We start from the raw sequence: 13,195 nt of genomic DNA, 5'->3' as shown, positions 1-13,195 counted from the left end.
CGGAACCCGCCATCCAAACTTCATATGAACTTTATTAATTCTGACTATTTCAACGACAAAAATTAATTCCATTTTCAATGTTCCTTTAGGTTTTATGTATTTTATGCATTGCTCATACAGTAGGTTGCGGCACGCTGAAACAAGGAAGAAACCTTTTTCTAAACATTGATTGGCTGGTTTGAATTCCCAGCTCATGTGTGACTGCAGTAAGACGAGATATTACTAACAGTAAGATGAGGGAGCAAACACTCTGTTAAGGTTGGATGTACATAACACAGGGCAAAAAGCAATTTTCTAACCATGATGCATAATTTTTCTCATGTAAGGTTGTTTTTTCTTTCAGGTTTAAGTGAAACAATGAACTACAGAGTTGTTCTCTTCTCTCTCATTTTAATTTCTTACTGTTTCATTGTGCTGGTAAATGTTGCTCTTATTGTCACCATCATCTTGGATAAGAACATGCATGAACCAATGTATATTCTATTGTGCACATTCTGCATGAATGGACTTTATGGGACAACAGGTTTCTACCCCAGGATTCTGTGGGATCTGTTGTCTCCCGTTCATGTGATCTCTTATACTGGATGCCTTGTTCAGGCTTTAGTGATACACTCATTTGTCTGCAGTGATATGTCTATTCTTGCAGTCATGGCATATGACAGATATGTGGCTATATGTCGACCCCTGGTGTACCACTCTATCATGTCAAAGCAAAGAATCTTAATGTTAGTATGTTTCTCCTGGTTAACACCTTTTTGCATTTCTGCGATGAATATTATTCTTACATCTAGATTAAAGCTATGCAGCCCATATATTGCCAAACTTTATTGTATGAATTGGATTATCGTTAAACTTGCTTGTTTCCCCACTGACACTATTGTTAACAACATAGTTGCATACATTACAATAATCATTTACATATTTCATGGTTTTTTAATAGTTTGGTCCTACGTGTATGTCATCAAAACTTGTGTAAATTCTTTAGAAAACAGAGCCAAGTTCATGCAGACATGTCTGCCACATTTAACCTCCTTGCTCATTTTTCTTGTGGCTATACTGTTTGATGTCTTTAATGAGCGATTTGGTCCAAATCTCCCGCCAACCATTCAAAATGTTATTGCAATAGAACTTTTTATCTTACCTCCCATTATGAATCCTCTTATTTATGGTTTTAAATTGACCAAAATTAGGAACAGAATTCTAGGTATTACTTGTAAAATTCAAAGATAAGGAAACTCAAAGGCATGTAATAATGCACTCATATTATTATTGTATATGATTTTTTGTACTTTGAAATATGAACTTTGCATATGGCATACTTCTTTTTCCAGATTTACATAATCTGCCTTTCACTAATGTTTTAGGTTAGTTTACAGATTTGATTATTTGTGTGCACCTCCCAGATGATCCTTGTAAATTAAATTGTTTGCTTAAATATCTTTTGTTTTGCATTGAAAGCTTTTCGGATGTTCACTTACTTGTCTGCCTCATTGCAGTTAGAAGTTAAATGACTGAAAATATAAAACCTGAAACTTGTCATTATATTTTCAGCATACTTCTCAGTGGCTTTGCTTTTGAGACTGTTCATACACAAAGGTCAAAAGACTGATATGCCAAAGTACAAAGAATGTGAACTTAGATCATAATATTCAGCCTTTGAAACATGACACAGGTGAACTTGCTATCTGGAACAAAAACAAATGTATATGACACGAAGGCCAAAGGCAGAGGAGTAACCTGTACCTTACATGGGCTGCATAATAACATGCAAAGTACATTATCTGCTTTTACCTAATGGTTCAATGTATATTTTTATATTATTTGTGTGCATATCTTATGATCCTTGTACAGGAGATCAATCTATTTGGCCTTAATATCGTTGCACCTTTTAAGCTTTGTTGACTCACTTAAGGCGGTAATTTTTCCATGTTGAAATTGATGTTGATATTATAAATTTGCATTACTTATTTTCAGCTAATTAAAAGGAGCAACTAATTTTATTGTCTACTTTACAAAATATATATACAAGCATATAATTACATTATATATTTTATGTAGATTATTTACCATAACTCCCATTGCTTTAAAAATCTTTTCATGTACATTTGACATTTTCAAAAACGGTTCTGTTACACGCCTTGCTTGCGTTAGTGAGACCTTGTTAAATTCAACTTTCAGTAATCTCAGAAGGTTTGTGTGACTTAATTGTGCCATGTGTACAACTCGATACAGATATCACAACATTGACAGTGACACCTTTCTCTTCATTTCCTTCACATAAAAATGCAATAATATAATTTTTTTTCCGTCAAAAAATGTATACATCCTTCTTCTGCTAACCACCCAATCTTAAGTAGTTTTCCAGTTCAGTATTTCTAGTTTGGTCTCTTATTTGCAGCAGAGTTGAAGAATCAGCTAGATCAGCTGATACGGTGTCTTCATCCCCCTCAGTGGTGAAAATCAGCCCAGTTTTTTAACTGGTGCAACTATTGTTGCTGAGCTGTCAGGTGGAAGTGTGTAGTCTGTCTCTAGCACTTCCTTTTCAATCACCTATATCACCATGCAAGTTTTTAAGAAGGAAAGCTTGGATTGGTTGAGGTCCACTGTGTAGTCTTCCATGTCTTTAGGCCACGAATCTATGCAACTATGATCATCAAATATGACACAGTGATCACCTCAAAAAGCAAGAAATATGACAGCAAGCAAATGTTTGCCAAAATTAGGCTTACTGCGATGGCCTAGGAGGCATCAATCATAGGCTTATCGGCAAAATATGTCTTACCTGTTTGAAATACGTTTTTGTTTGTCATGTTCATTTTGTCTTTGTCAAATATAGATAACAATTAAAGCTTTAAGCAGCATTGATCAGGCCCTTGCACCTTTGCGCACATCGAGGGTACTGGCTGGACTCTGGTTGATGCGGCCATGCATTTGTGTGACCATCAGACACTGCATCCACGAGTTAGACATTATTGCCTGCGTGGACCAGCGATGTAGCCAGGTCTTTTTGCCAGGTCTTAAGCCTTGAATGTTTTGAGTGGAGCTCTGAATACAATCATAAATGTAAGCCTTTAAAGATCAACAAAAAACAGAATGTATGTGAATGTGCTTTAGTGTTTGTCACATAACAGACTGTCATGTAAATGCAGGTCTCAAAACCGACTGTTTGTTTGTGCAGGTAGCTCTGACAATCACTCCCGAGTGACTCAAAGTGGGAAGAGTCGAGGAGAATTGGCAGAATGTATAGTTCCATGTTCCATTCTCTTTGTAGAGAAATAAGTTGAAGCCAAAACGTGAGCCAATGTAGTATAATCTATATAATATGACTGCGTGCAGTTTGATTTTATTTCACAAACTTTATGTTGCATTAAATTACTTTCCATTACGTCCTGGCTCCAAACCGAACAAAAGCAATTTACTGTACTTGTTGTGAATTCTTTACGGACAGAGACGATAAAGTTAAGGCGCTTTTATTCTGAAACTGTATTTTGACGTTGCGAACTGTTTCCGCTTCCGGTTGCGCTAATCGTAAGGTAAGGCAAGGCAAGTTTATTTGTACAGCACATTTCAACAACAAGGTAATTCAAAGTGCTTCACATAAAACCATTAAAAGCATCAACACATAAGGCAAAAGTAAAGGAGATTTAAAAGCAATTGACAACATTCATTGAAACATTAAAAACAGTCATAAAAACAATAGAAAGCAGTGTAAGAAATAAAATACAGTAGTAAAATGCAGAAATTGATTAATATCCTTGAATCTGATTCAATTAAAGGCAGCAGCAAACAGAAAAGTCTTCAATCTTGATTTAAAGGAGCTGAGGGTCTCAGCAGACCTGCAGCTTTCTGGGACTTTGTTCCAGATATGTGGAGCAGAAAAACTGAACGCTGTTTCTCCATGTTTAGTTCTGACTCTGGGAACAGAAAGTAGACCAGTCCCAGACGACCTAAGGGGTCGGGATGGTTCATAAGGTAGCAGCAGATCAGAAATGTATTTTGGCTCTAAACCATTTAGTGCTTTATAAACCAACAGCAGGATTTTAAAGTCAATTATTTGTTGGACAGGAGGCCAGTGCAAAGACCTCAGAACTGGAGTGATGTGATCCACTTTCTTGGTCTTAGTGAGGACTCGAGCTGCAGCGTTCTGAATCAGCTGCACCTTTCTGATTGACTTTTTACAGAGACCTGTAAACACACCATTACAGTAGTCGAGTCTACTGAAGATAAATGCATGGACAAGTTTTTCCAAATCCTGTTGAGACATAAGTCCTCTAATCCTTGATATATTCTTCAGGTGATAGTAGGCTGATTTTGTAATTGTCTTGATATGGCTGTTCAGGTTGAGGTCTGAATCCATAACTACACCTAGATTTGCTTAGTTTGTGGTTTTTAACATCAGTGATTGAAGCTGAGCACTGACTTTCAATCGTTCGTCCTTGGTACCAAAAGCAATTACCTCTATTTTATCTTTGTTTAATTGAAGAACTATCTGGCACATCCAGTTGTTGATTTGTTCAATGCATTTATCCAGCCCTTGTATGGGATTATAGTCCCCTGGTGATATAGTTATGTCGATTTGTGTGTCGTCTGCATAATTATAGCACACGTTGTTGTTTTCCATAATCTGAGCTAGTGGAAGCGTGTAGATGTTGAACAGAAGAGGCCCCAGTATTGAACCCTGGGGAACACCACATGTCATTTTAGTCAGCTCTGATGTGTAATTAGCTACAGACAGAAAGTATTCTCGGTCCTTCAAGTAGGATTCTGTTGGGAACGTAGAGGAGCGTGTTTGGTTATCAGCATCTAAGAAACTAAATTCTTGACATCAATAGAATTATTAATGTCAGTAACAATTATTAATGATTATTAATAATAACGGGGCACCACCCTGCGAACAGGGACCAATAACCAAACAATAAAACTAAGTCTCATAATTAGCGTTCACTCATAATGTCAATAGTCTGAGTACTATTACACATTCAGAGTGAAAGTGAAGGTTTAAGTTCGAGCACAGGCCACTACATCCAGTTATTATTACACACATATGCACAAGTAATCACAGACGACTGCTCTTTAAAATATAACAGAGTTTATTAAATAAAATAATAAATGATCAAATCAAGTAATATCAAAATCAACAAACACTATCATACAATTATATGTCTAATACCTAAAGTCAAATGAATAAAGTGGGGTAAGGATATGTATATAGATATATGTACATGTGTGAGTGTGTGGAAACAAAGGGGGGGGGGGGGGGGGGGCCTACTCAAACAGTGATGGTACGTACCCTAAAAAGGGGCGTGTGAGCCTACAAGCAAAGATGGCGGAGTCTATTGACCCGCGACAAGATAGCTGAGAGATGGCTACGTGTAACCACGTGGGACGGCACACAATGTGGGTTGAGACAATAGATTACGCGACCACGTGTCTGAGAGGTTCACCCAAAATCAGTGAATCTAACTATGTGTGTGCGGGTTAGTAGGAAGAGGGAGAGAGGGAGAGAGAGAGCGAGAGAGCGAGAGAGAGAGAGAGAGAGGGAGAGAGGAGCTCTGAGCGCGGTGCTCGCAGTGAGAATGTGAGGAACAGCTGATCACTCGTAAACTCTGCTGTCGGATTCTGAACCGACCGGTCACGCTTGTACGGTGATAGTTGCGGTTCTAGATCTCACTCACAGAGCCGATTTAAAGAAGAGAGAATAAAACCAAAAACAAAATAAAAGAATCCCCAAAACAAACAGATCTTTATCACTGTGGTGAAACGCGAGTTTGTCTCCCTATCACCCCGAAACTCGGTCGGCCAGACGAGAGTCGGCCACCGTAGTTTTAGTTTTTAAAGTGATAGAATCACAAGCTCCACATCCACTAACAGCGACGGATCAAATGCGAACGGTTACAGCAGAAAATACACAATATAACGGGACTCCGTGGTCCGCGATGCTTGCACAATAACACGTTATAACACGACAGTAACTTAATGTAACAAGATACAGGAATAACAACGATATAACGAATAGGCTAAATTAAGCTAATGCTATGCTAAGCTAAGCTAGGCCCAGATACCAGTAACTCTTACTTGTAGAAGCTTCGTTCGGTAGGGTACGTTTCCCGTGGTGGGGATCACTCGGTCCTCGAGTAGCCGCTGGCTCTCGGTGGCGCGGCCTCGGGGCTGGCTGGCGCAGACTCGGCCTCCTCGCTGCAGAGAGGGGCTTTTTAACTTCGGCTGAGGGACGAGGTTTGGGTCGTCCTTCCCGGAAATCTTCGGCGAGGAACGATTGTTACCTTCTGCCGGCGGTGTGTACACAAAAAGGGTGGGAGAACGGGGCATAGAAGTTATCCGTTCTCGCACTACAGGATCCAAAACTCAAAATAAAACACAGTCTGTTCGACCAGCGAATGTTACATGTGACCTGATAGGATTTGATGAGGCCGCGGTTCCTCGTGGATCTTCTTGTCCCCTGGACGAGTCCGGAGTGAAGAGGCCTTGTGGACCTCCTGACACCAGCGCGTGTCCGGGGTGAAGAGAGCCTTGTGGATCTCCTTACACCAGCGGTGTCTGGACGGAAGAGAGCGAATGGCGTTTCCTGCTCGCTTATAAACCAGGTCTCGAACAGTGGGGGGCCATTTCTTGGCCAATGAGGGGCCAGGATCAGGTTTTGGCTGTGCTGGGAGGTGTAGTCATTCATCTTGGAGTTTCCATCAGACGTTGTATGACAGGACGGAGCATGGGTGCTTCTAGACTAGGGCCAGATCCCAACAATTCAAACCAGTTAAGTGCTGTGCCAGAGAGTCCCACCCAGATTTTTAGTCTTTCTAGTAGTATGTTATCGTCGACTGTGTCGAATGCAGCACTGAGATCCAGTAATACTAAGACTGAACTTCTGCCATTGTCTGTGTTTAAGTGGATGTCGTTGAAAACCTTAACAAGAGCAGTTTCAGTACTGTGGTGCTGTCGAAAGCCTGACTGGAAGACATCAAAACTGTTATTTACGGCCAAGAAGTTGTTCAGCTGTTGAAAAAACGCTTTTTCAATTATTTTACTTAAAAATGGGAGGTTTGATATTGGCCTATAATTTTTCATTATTGTGGAGTCTAAATTAGCCTTCTTTAGGAGTGGTTTAATAACTGCAGTTTTTAGGGCTTGTGGGAAGACACCTGAGAGAAGAGATGTGTTTACGATTTGTAAAAGATCAGTGGTCATGCAGTTTGAAATATTTTTGAAAAAGCGTGTTGGTAGAATATCCAAGCAGCAGGAGGATGACTTCAGATAATATATAATGTCTTCTAGGCTTCTACGGTCGATTGAATGAAATTGTGTCATATTTGAATGGATGTTATTCAGAGATGGGGACAACACATATCCTGTGGTTGGTGTGGAGGCACTGACTGCTTGTCTAATTTTCTGAATTTTCTCAGTAAAAAAGGAGGCAAATTGATTACATGTCCAGGTGGATTGGAGCTCAGCAGCTACTGACACTGGAGGGTTTGTTAGCCTGTCGACGGTAGCAAATAAGGCACGTGTATTGTTATTGTTTTTGGTTATGATGTCAGAGAAGAAGGACTGCCTTGCATTTCTAAGTTCCAAATTATAATTGCGAAGTCTCTCTTTATAGATGTCACAATGAACCTGGAGATTTGTTTTTCGCCACCTGCGTTCAGCTTTCCGACACTCTCTTTTCTCTATTCTGACCAGCGTAGCATTTCTCCAAGGAGATCTTTGCTTACCCGACACAACCTTCACTTTAGTGGGTGCAATGGCATCAATAACATTTGAAGCTATCTACAAGCTCATTGACTGAGATGCAAGAGAGGGCTGGTGTGGAGGAGAACTTCTGAATAAATCGTAGATCCTACGTGAATCGTAGATCCTACGTAGGACCAACAGTACAGTCAGATCGAGTCATTGATGATGTAAGTCATCGAACTGTAACTTTGGGCCTATGTGGCGTAACTGTTCCGTTTATAGTTTTACTTATGTTCTTAAGTGCATTTACTGTCAGTAAGTGTTTGTCATATAATTAGCCGTTCAAATAATAGTCCAAAGTTGAGCTAAGTGGCTAACCTGGCTAGCGAGCCTGTATTCCTGTGAATGTATGTGTATTTGCTTTAGTTAAGGGTTTACTATTGCTAATACTTCGGTCATGTAATTCGTTTTCTGTGTTTATTTCAGAAACTCATTCAACATCGTTCAACATCTGTAAAAATCTTTCACCACACTATAACACTGTATGCCAGACTGAATACAGTAACGTATGGAACAAACAGATGTCTGCGTGTTCTCTGACCGGAACCCTGTAGTGGTCAATAATCATCTTTACCCCAGTCTCTCAGGGGTCGAATCCCCAACAGTACTATTAATGAAAACTCCACGTACAACCGCGATTTGAAAACTATTGTTATTCAGTTTTTGCTCTCCAAACATCTGATTTTGCACATATTTAGATCAAAGAAGTATTTTGTTCTGGCGTGCCCACGAATCCCTTTAATAAGTTAAGTGTTTGGACTGCTGTATTCATAGAATCCTGCTTACAGCCATGGTTGCCAGTAGGTGGTGCTATGATTATAAGTTAATATTGGCATGCAGAAGCCCTCAAAGCATGACTTTTATCAAGCATGTCCAGATTGGGACAGTTTTGACAAAGTACAGTTAAATTACTACAGCTTGATGGCGAACCATGTGAAACACCATTCCATGAAACCTCAAGCTTTTGATAACTTTTAATCACCAAGGTCTTTGGATTGCACTGGCCAAATTTGAAGTTGATCAGATAAATTCCCTAGGAGGAGTTCGTTAAAGTACAGTGCCTGGAAATGACAAAAGAAACATGAGAAATTCACACAAAATTAAAAATGGCCGACTTCAGGTTGGTCTTGGAGCATGGACCCATGTGACTTTCTTTTAAGTACATGTGATACATGTACTTACCAAATTTGGTATGACCAGGTGAAACGTACAGCGAGGGCTGCATCGATGAAATTGGTAAGGGGCACTATCGAGCCGACTTGCCACTTGATAACAAAATTTAAGACTTTAAATGTGTGTTTTCTTTTTTGAGGATTTTTTGCCCCACAAAAACACCTTCGTTTTTCATGGTGAAGAATGAGTCGCCACAGCAACACCGTTCCATGAAACAACAAACCGTTGATAAGTTTTCATCACAAAGGTCTTTACATTGTAGGCTACTAACACATTTTGAAGTTCACCCGATTATTTCCCGAGGGGGAGTTCGTTAAAGTACAGCACCTGGAAATGGCAAAAAAAACACAAGAAATGTATACAAAATGAAAAATGGCACACTTTCGGTTGGGTTTAAAGCATGGCCCCAATAGATTATTTTTTGAAGTCTACATGTGAAACATATTGCGAGGGCTGTTTTATCGAAATTTTGTCAGGGCCCCTTTGCCACTCCCAAGCATCACAACATCAGTTAACTACATTTTTGTCTTTAAATGTGTGAGCCAAGTTTAGTTATGTTTTGGGCATTTTTAACCCCTCAAAAGCACCTTCATTTTTCATGGCGAATAATGTATCATCACGGCAACAGCATTGCACAAAAGGTCAAAAGCTGGTGGGCTGACATTATGAACATCTTACATTTGAGGAGAACAAATCTGAAGACGATCTGATCAACCTACAAGGAGTAGCAAGCCAAAAGTCCTCAGCCCTCCACTCCACCGTCGCAGAAAAGATTTCTCTTCCGATCGCTCCACCTCTCACCACGCTTATCATTGGCGACTCGATCATGAGGAACATGAGGAGAAAAGCTGCAGCTACCTTCTGCTTTCCGGGCGCTAAGATAACTGACATCCTGGAAAAATTCCCCAGCATCTTGGCCAAACACCCACTTGCCCAGGACATGGTCGTGCATGTGGGATGCAATAACATTTCCAACCAGTCCTCTGAATTACTGAAACAGGATTTCAGCATTGTCCTGGACTCCCTTGCGGTCCACGGTAAACGGGTCTTTATCGGTGGACCCATCCCCCCACACAACCGCGGTGTGGGTCGGTTCAGCCGCTTGCTGAATCTACATATGTGGCTGAAGTCAATCTCTGCAGCCCGAAACGTGGCTTTTATTGATAATTTTAATATTTTCTGGAAACGCCCTGATGGCGTCCACCCAACTGATCTGGGGTCACGCACTCTATCCGACAATATTTTCTACACCATCTTGACTTCACCGTCGCATTGACTACCCCACATCTCATTTCCTCACCTGGTAGCCTGTCAATGCAAGCCCTCCCCTCCCTCCCCTACAAGCAACACTAGCTCCCCCTGAGCGCTTGGAGGGTCTCCTACAAGCAACAATAGCTCCCCCTGGCGGCTTGGAGGGTCTCCTACTTCTCCGTAGTCTCCACCGTAACTTCCACTCCACGACCCATGAACATTCCCATCAGAATTACAGACTCGTGCTCGCGCCCTACTTATGGTCGGGTTCGCCGTGTTGCACGAGTGATCCATCCTATCGCACATACCCCCAAAGCTTCCTGTGCTGATGACAACACAGTGTCTTCCCCCATTAAAATGTGTCTGATTAATACACGCTCTGTTGCAAACAAGGCTCACATTTTGAATTACATGTTCACAAGTCATAATGTGGCTTTTTTATTTCTGACTGAAACCTGGCAACGGAATATGGAATGTTCACAGACTTTCTTACCTCTATTATCAAGCTAGATAAAGTGCTTCTCGTTGGTGATTTTAATCTGCATATCAATGATGCCACAGATTGTACAGCCACTGAGTTTCTTAATATTACTGGACCTTGTGTTCTCTCCGGGTCTTGATATTGATCATACCTGTTGTGAGGACCTACTGATCAGTAATCATAAATGTATTTTCTTTGATCTTTCTGTAAATGCTGACCCCTTGTGTCTGAAACGAACATTCCATTCCCGCATTATAACTCAGAGTACAGCTGATCAGTTCTCAATGCACTTTTGCTGTGATGGTAATACAAATCACAATGGTGTTGAATTTTTAATACTGTCTTTTAATGAACATTGCACCATATTGCTGGATGAAGTGGCACCTCTTAAGGAAAGGACCAGGGCTGCCGACAACACTTCTCCGTGGATGACAGATGCTGTCTGCAGCCTGAGACAGAAGTGACGCAGGACAGATCGGCTCTGGAAAGCCACTGGGCTAGAAGTGCATCGTACATATCTCAAAGACCTCAGACTTTATTTTAATGCTGTAGTAAAGGAAGCTAGAACTGCTTATTTTGCCAACTTAATTTCTTCGTCAAAGAGAAATCCCAAAATTGAGTTTGACACAATTAATAGAATTGTTTCACCGTCTGTCTGTACATTACCATGCTCTTCTGTTGACGATTGTTACAAGTTCCTTACCTATTTTTTTGATAAGGTAATAGCTAGGTATAGCTATTAGAGAGGATGTTATACCATCCTCTCTATTTCAGGAAGTTCTGCCAATTCAGGCCCTCCTGTAACATCTATTGTTAATTCATCATTGTCTACAGGAATTGTCCCCTCCTATTTTCAGCATGCCACTATCCAGCCTATATTAAAGAAACCCAATCTAGATCCGGCTTTGCCCATGAACTATAGGCCCATATTAAAACTGCCTTTCCTTTCAAAAATCTTAGAGAAGGTGGTGGCCAACCAACTTACTGCTGCACTGGAGAGGCACAATATGTATGATAAATTTCAGTCTGGATTTCGTAAACAAAACTCTACTGAAACCGCTCTCCAAATTCAAATGATATTCTCATGTCTTCCGATACAGGTGACTGCTCTGTGTTAATACTTCTGGACCTCAGTTTTGCGTTCGACACTGTAGACCATAACATCTTGATTAAGAGGCTACGTGACTGGGTGGGCATATCTGGCATAGCGTTAGACTGGTTTACATCTTACCTCGCTGACAGAAGTTTGAATGTCTCTGTGGGTGATTTTGTGTCTGTTACCTCTCTACTGTCTTGTGGTGTACCGCAAGGCTCGGTTCTGGGGCCTCTGTTATTTTCCCTATATTTGTTGCCTTTGGGACCGATTATAAAAAATGATAATGTGTCCTATCATTTATATGCAGATGACATACAACTCCATCTGTCATTCAAACCCAGTAAGGCTTTTGCATGAACTAGGCTCCTGGACTGTGTAAATGCTATGAGAGACTGGACGGCAGAAAACTGCTTACAACTTAACGACACCAAGACGGAGGTTCTAGTTATTGCACCAGATGAGTTTGTCCCTACAATCAAGCTGAGTATTGATCCACTCTCCACTGCTGCCCATTTCAACCTGCGCAATCATGGGGTTATTTTTGATCGATCCATGTTGTTTGATTCCCATGTTAAGCAGCTGTCCAGATCATGTTTCTTCCACCGAAGAAATATCAGTAAACTGTGTAACGTGCGACGAGCTGCCGCACGCTTTCTAAAAATAAAAGTTAATTAATGAAATAGGAGGCCTTTTGTTTGAAACGAACAAAAGTGAAACGAGGATCCTTCAGTAGTGTGTGCGCGAACTGAGAGGACCTCGCCGGCGACGGGCAGACCCGAGCTGCCGCCGGGGTGACCACGGGACTCGTGCCCCGATGTCCGGTCGCCCCCTGTGAGTGCCCCTGGTGCAGCAAGAGACTGCGTGAAGGGGGAGAGAGGCAGAGGATCAGTTCTCTATATGACTCACTCACCTGACCTGAGGGAGAGTGGCTCCCGCGCACGTCTCCCTAATTTGCCTCGATCGCCTCCGCTTAAGAGAAACTTATACCGGTAGCCATTGCACCAAATAGTAATAAATCACCAACAAAAGCACAATCGATAGCTCGTTTGCTTTCTTCTCCGAATTGCCAAACATTGATATACTAAATAGTATAATCTGTCGCTTGAATAGCCGTCGGTTTTATAAAATCTTTAAAAATTGTATTTCCCTGCTCAGAGCCCAACAGTTATAAAGCTCTTTCAAACTCACGGTCGTTCTTTGGGACCGGTTTGAAGCGGGACTTCCCCGGGTCTCTCTTAACTTTAGAAACGGACGTTAGTATGTGTAGGTGTGTGTGCATAAAGTATGCATCAGTCGTGTGCCGTGCTGGAGGTCCGTCAACTTACCACAGGGGCTGGGAGATTCCCCCCTTAGAGGAGACCTCTTCTCTCTGAGTTGCCGAAAAAAGTTAAATTGTTATTTATTTCTGTCCAATTCAAAGTATATTCTTTTGGTCCAAATGCAGAGAAAAA

At 41.2% G+C, this 13,195-nt stretch overlaps 1 protein-coding gene across 1 annotated transcript; it reads left to right on the top strand.

Annotated features, from left to right (window-relative positions):
• Positions 1-300: 300 nt before the first annotated feature.
• On the top strand, positions 301-1,230 carry LOC142938620 (olfactory receptor 4B13-like). Its single transcript, XM_076081916.1, has one exon. The coding sequence runs from the start codon at positions 301-303 to the stop codon at positions 1,228-1,230; it is 930 nt and encodes a 309-aa protein (XP_075938031.1).
• The last annotated feature ends 11,965 nt before the right edge of the window (positions 1,231-13,195 follow it).

The sequence above is a fragment of the Anarhichas minor genome, unplaced genomic scaffold, assembly GCF_050575085.1.
Source record: "Anarhichas minor isolate MPS153535 unplaced genomic scaffold, ASM5057508v1 ptg000087l, whole genome shotgun sequence".
Classification (NCBI taxonomy): Eukaryota; Metazoa; Chordata; class Actinopteri; order Perciformes; family Anarhichadidae; genus Anarhichas; species Anarhichas minor.
The sequence above is the reverse complement of the archived record's forward strand: the minus strand, read 5'-3'. Positions and strand labels throughout refer to the sequence as shown.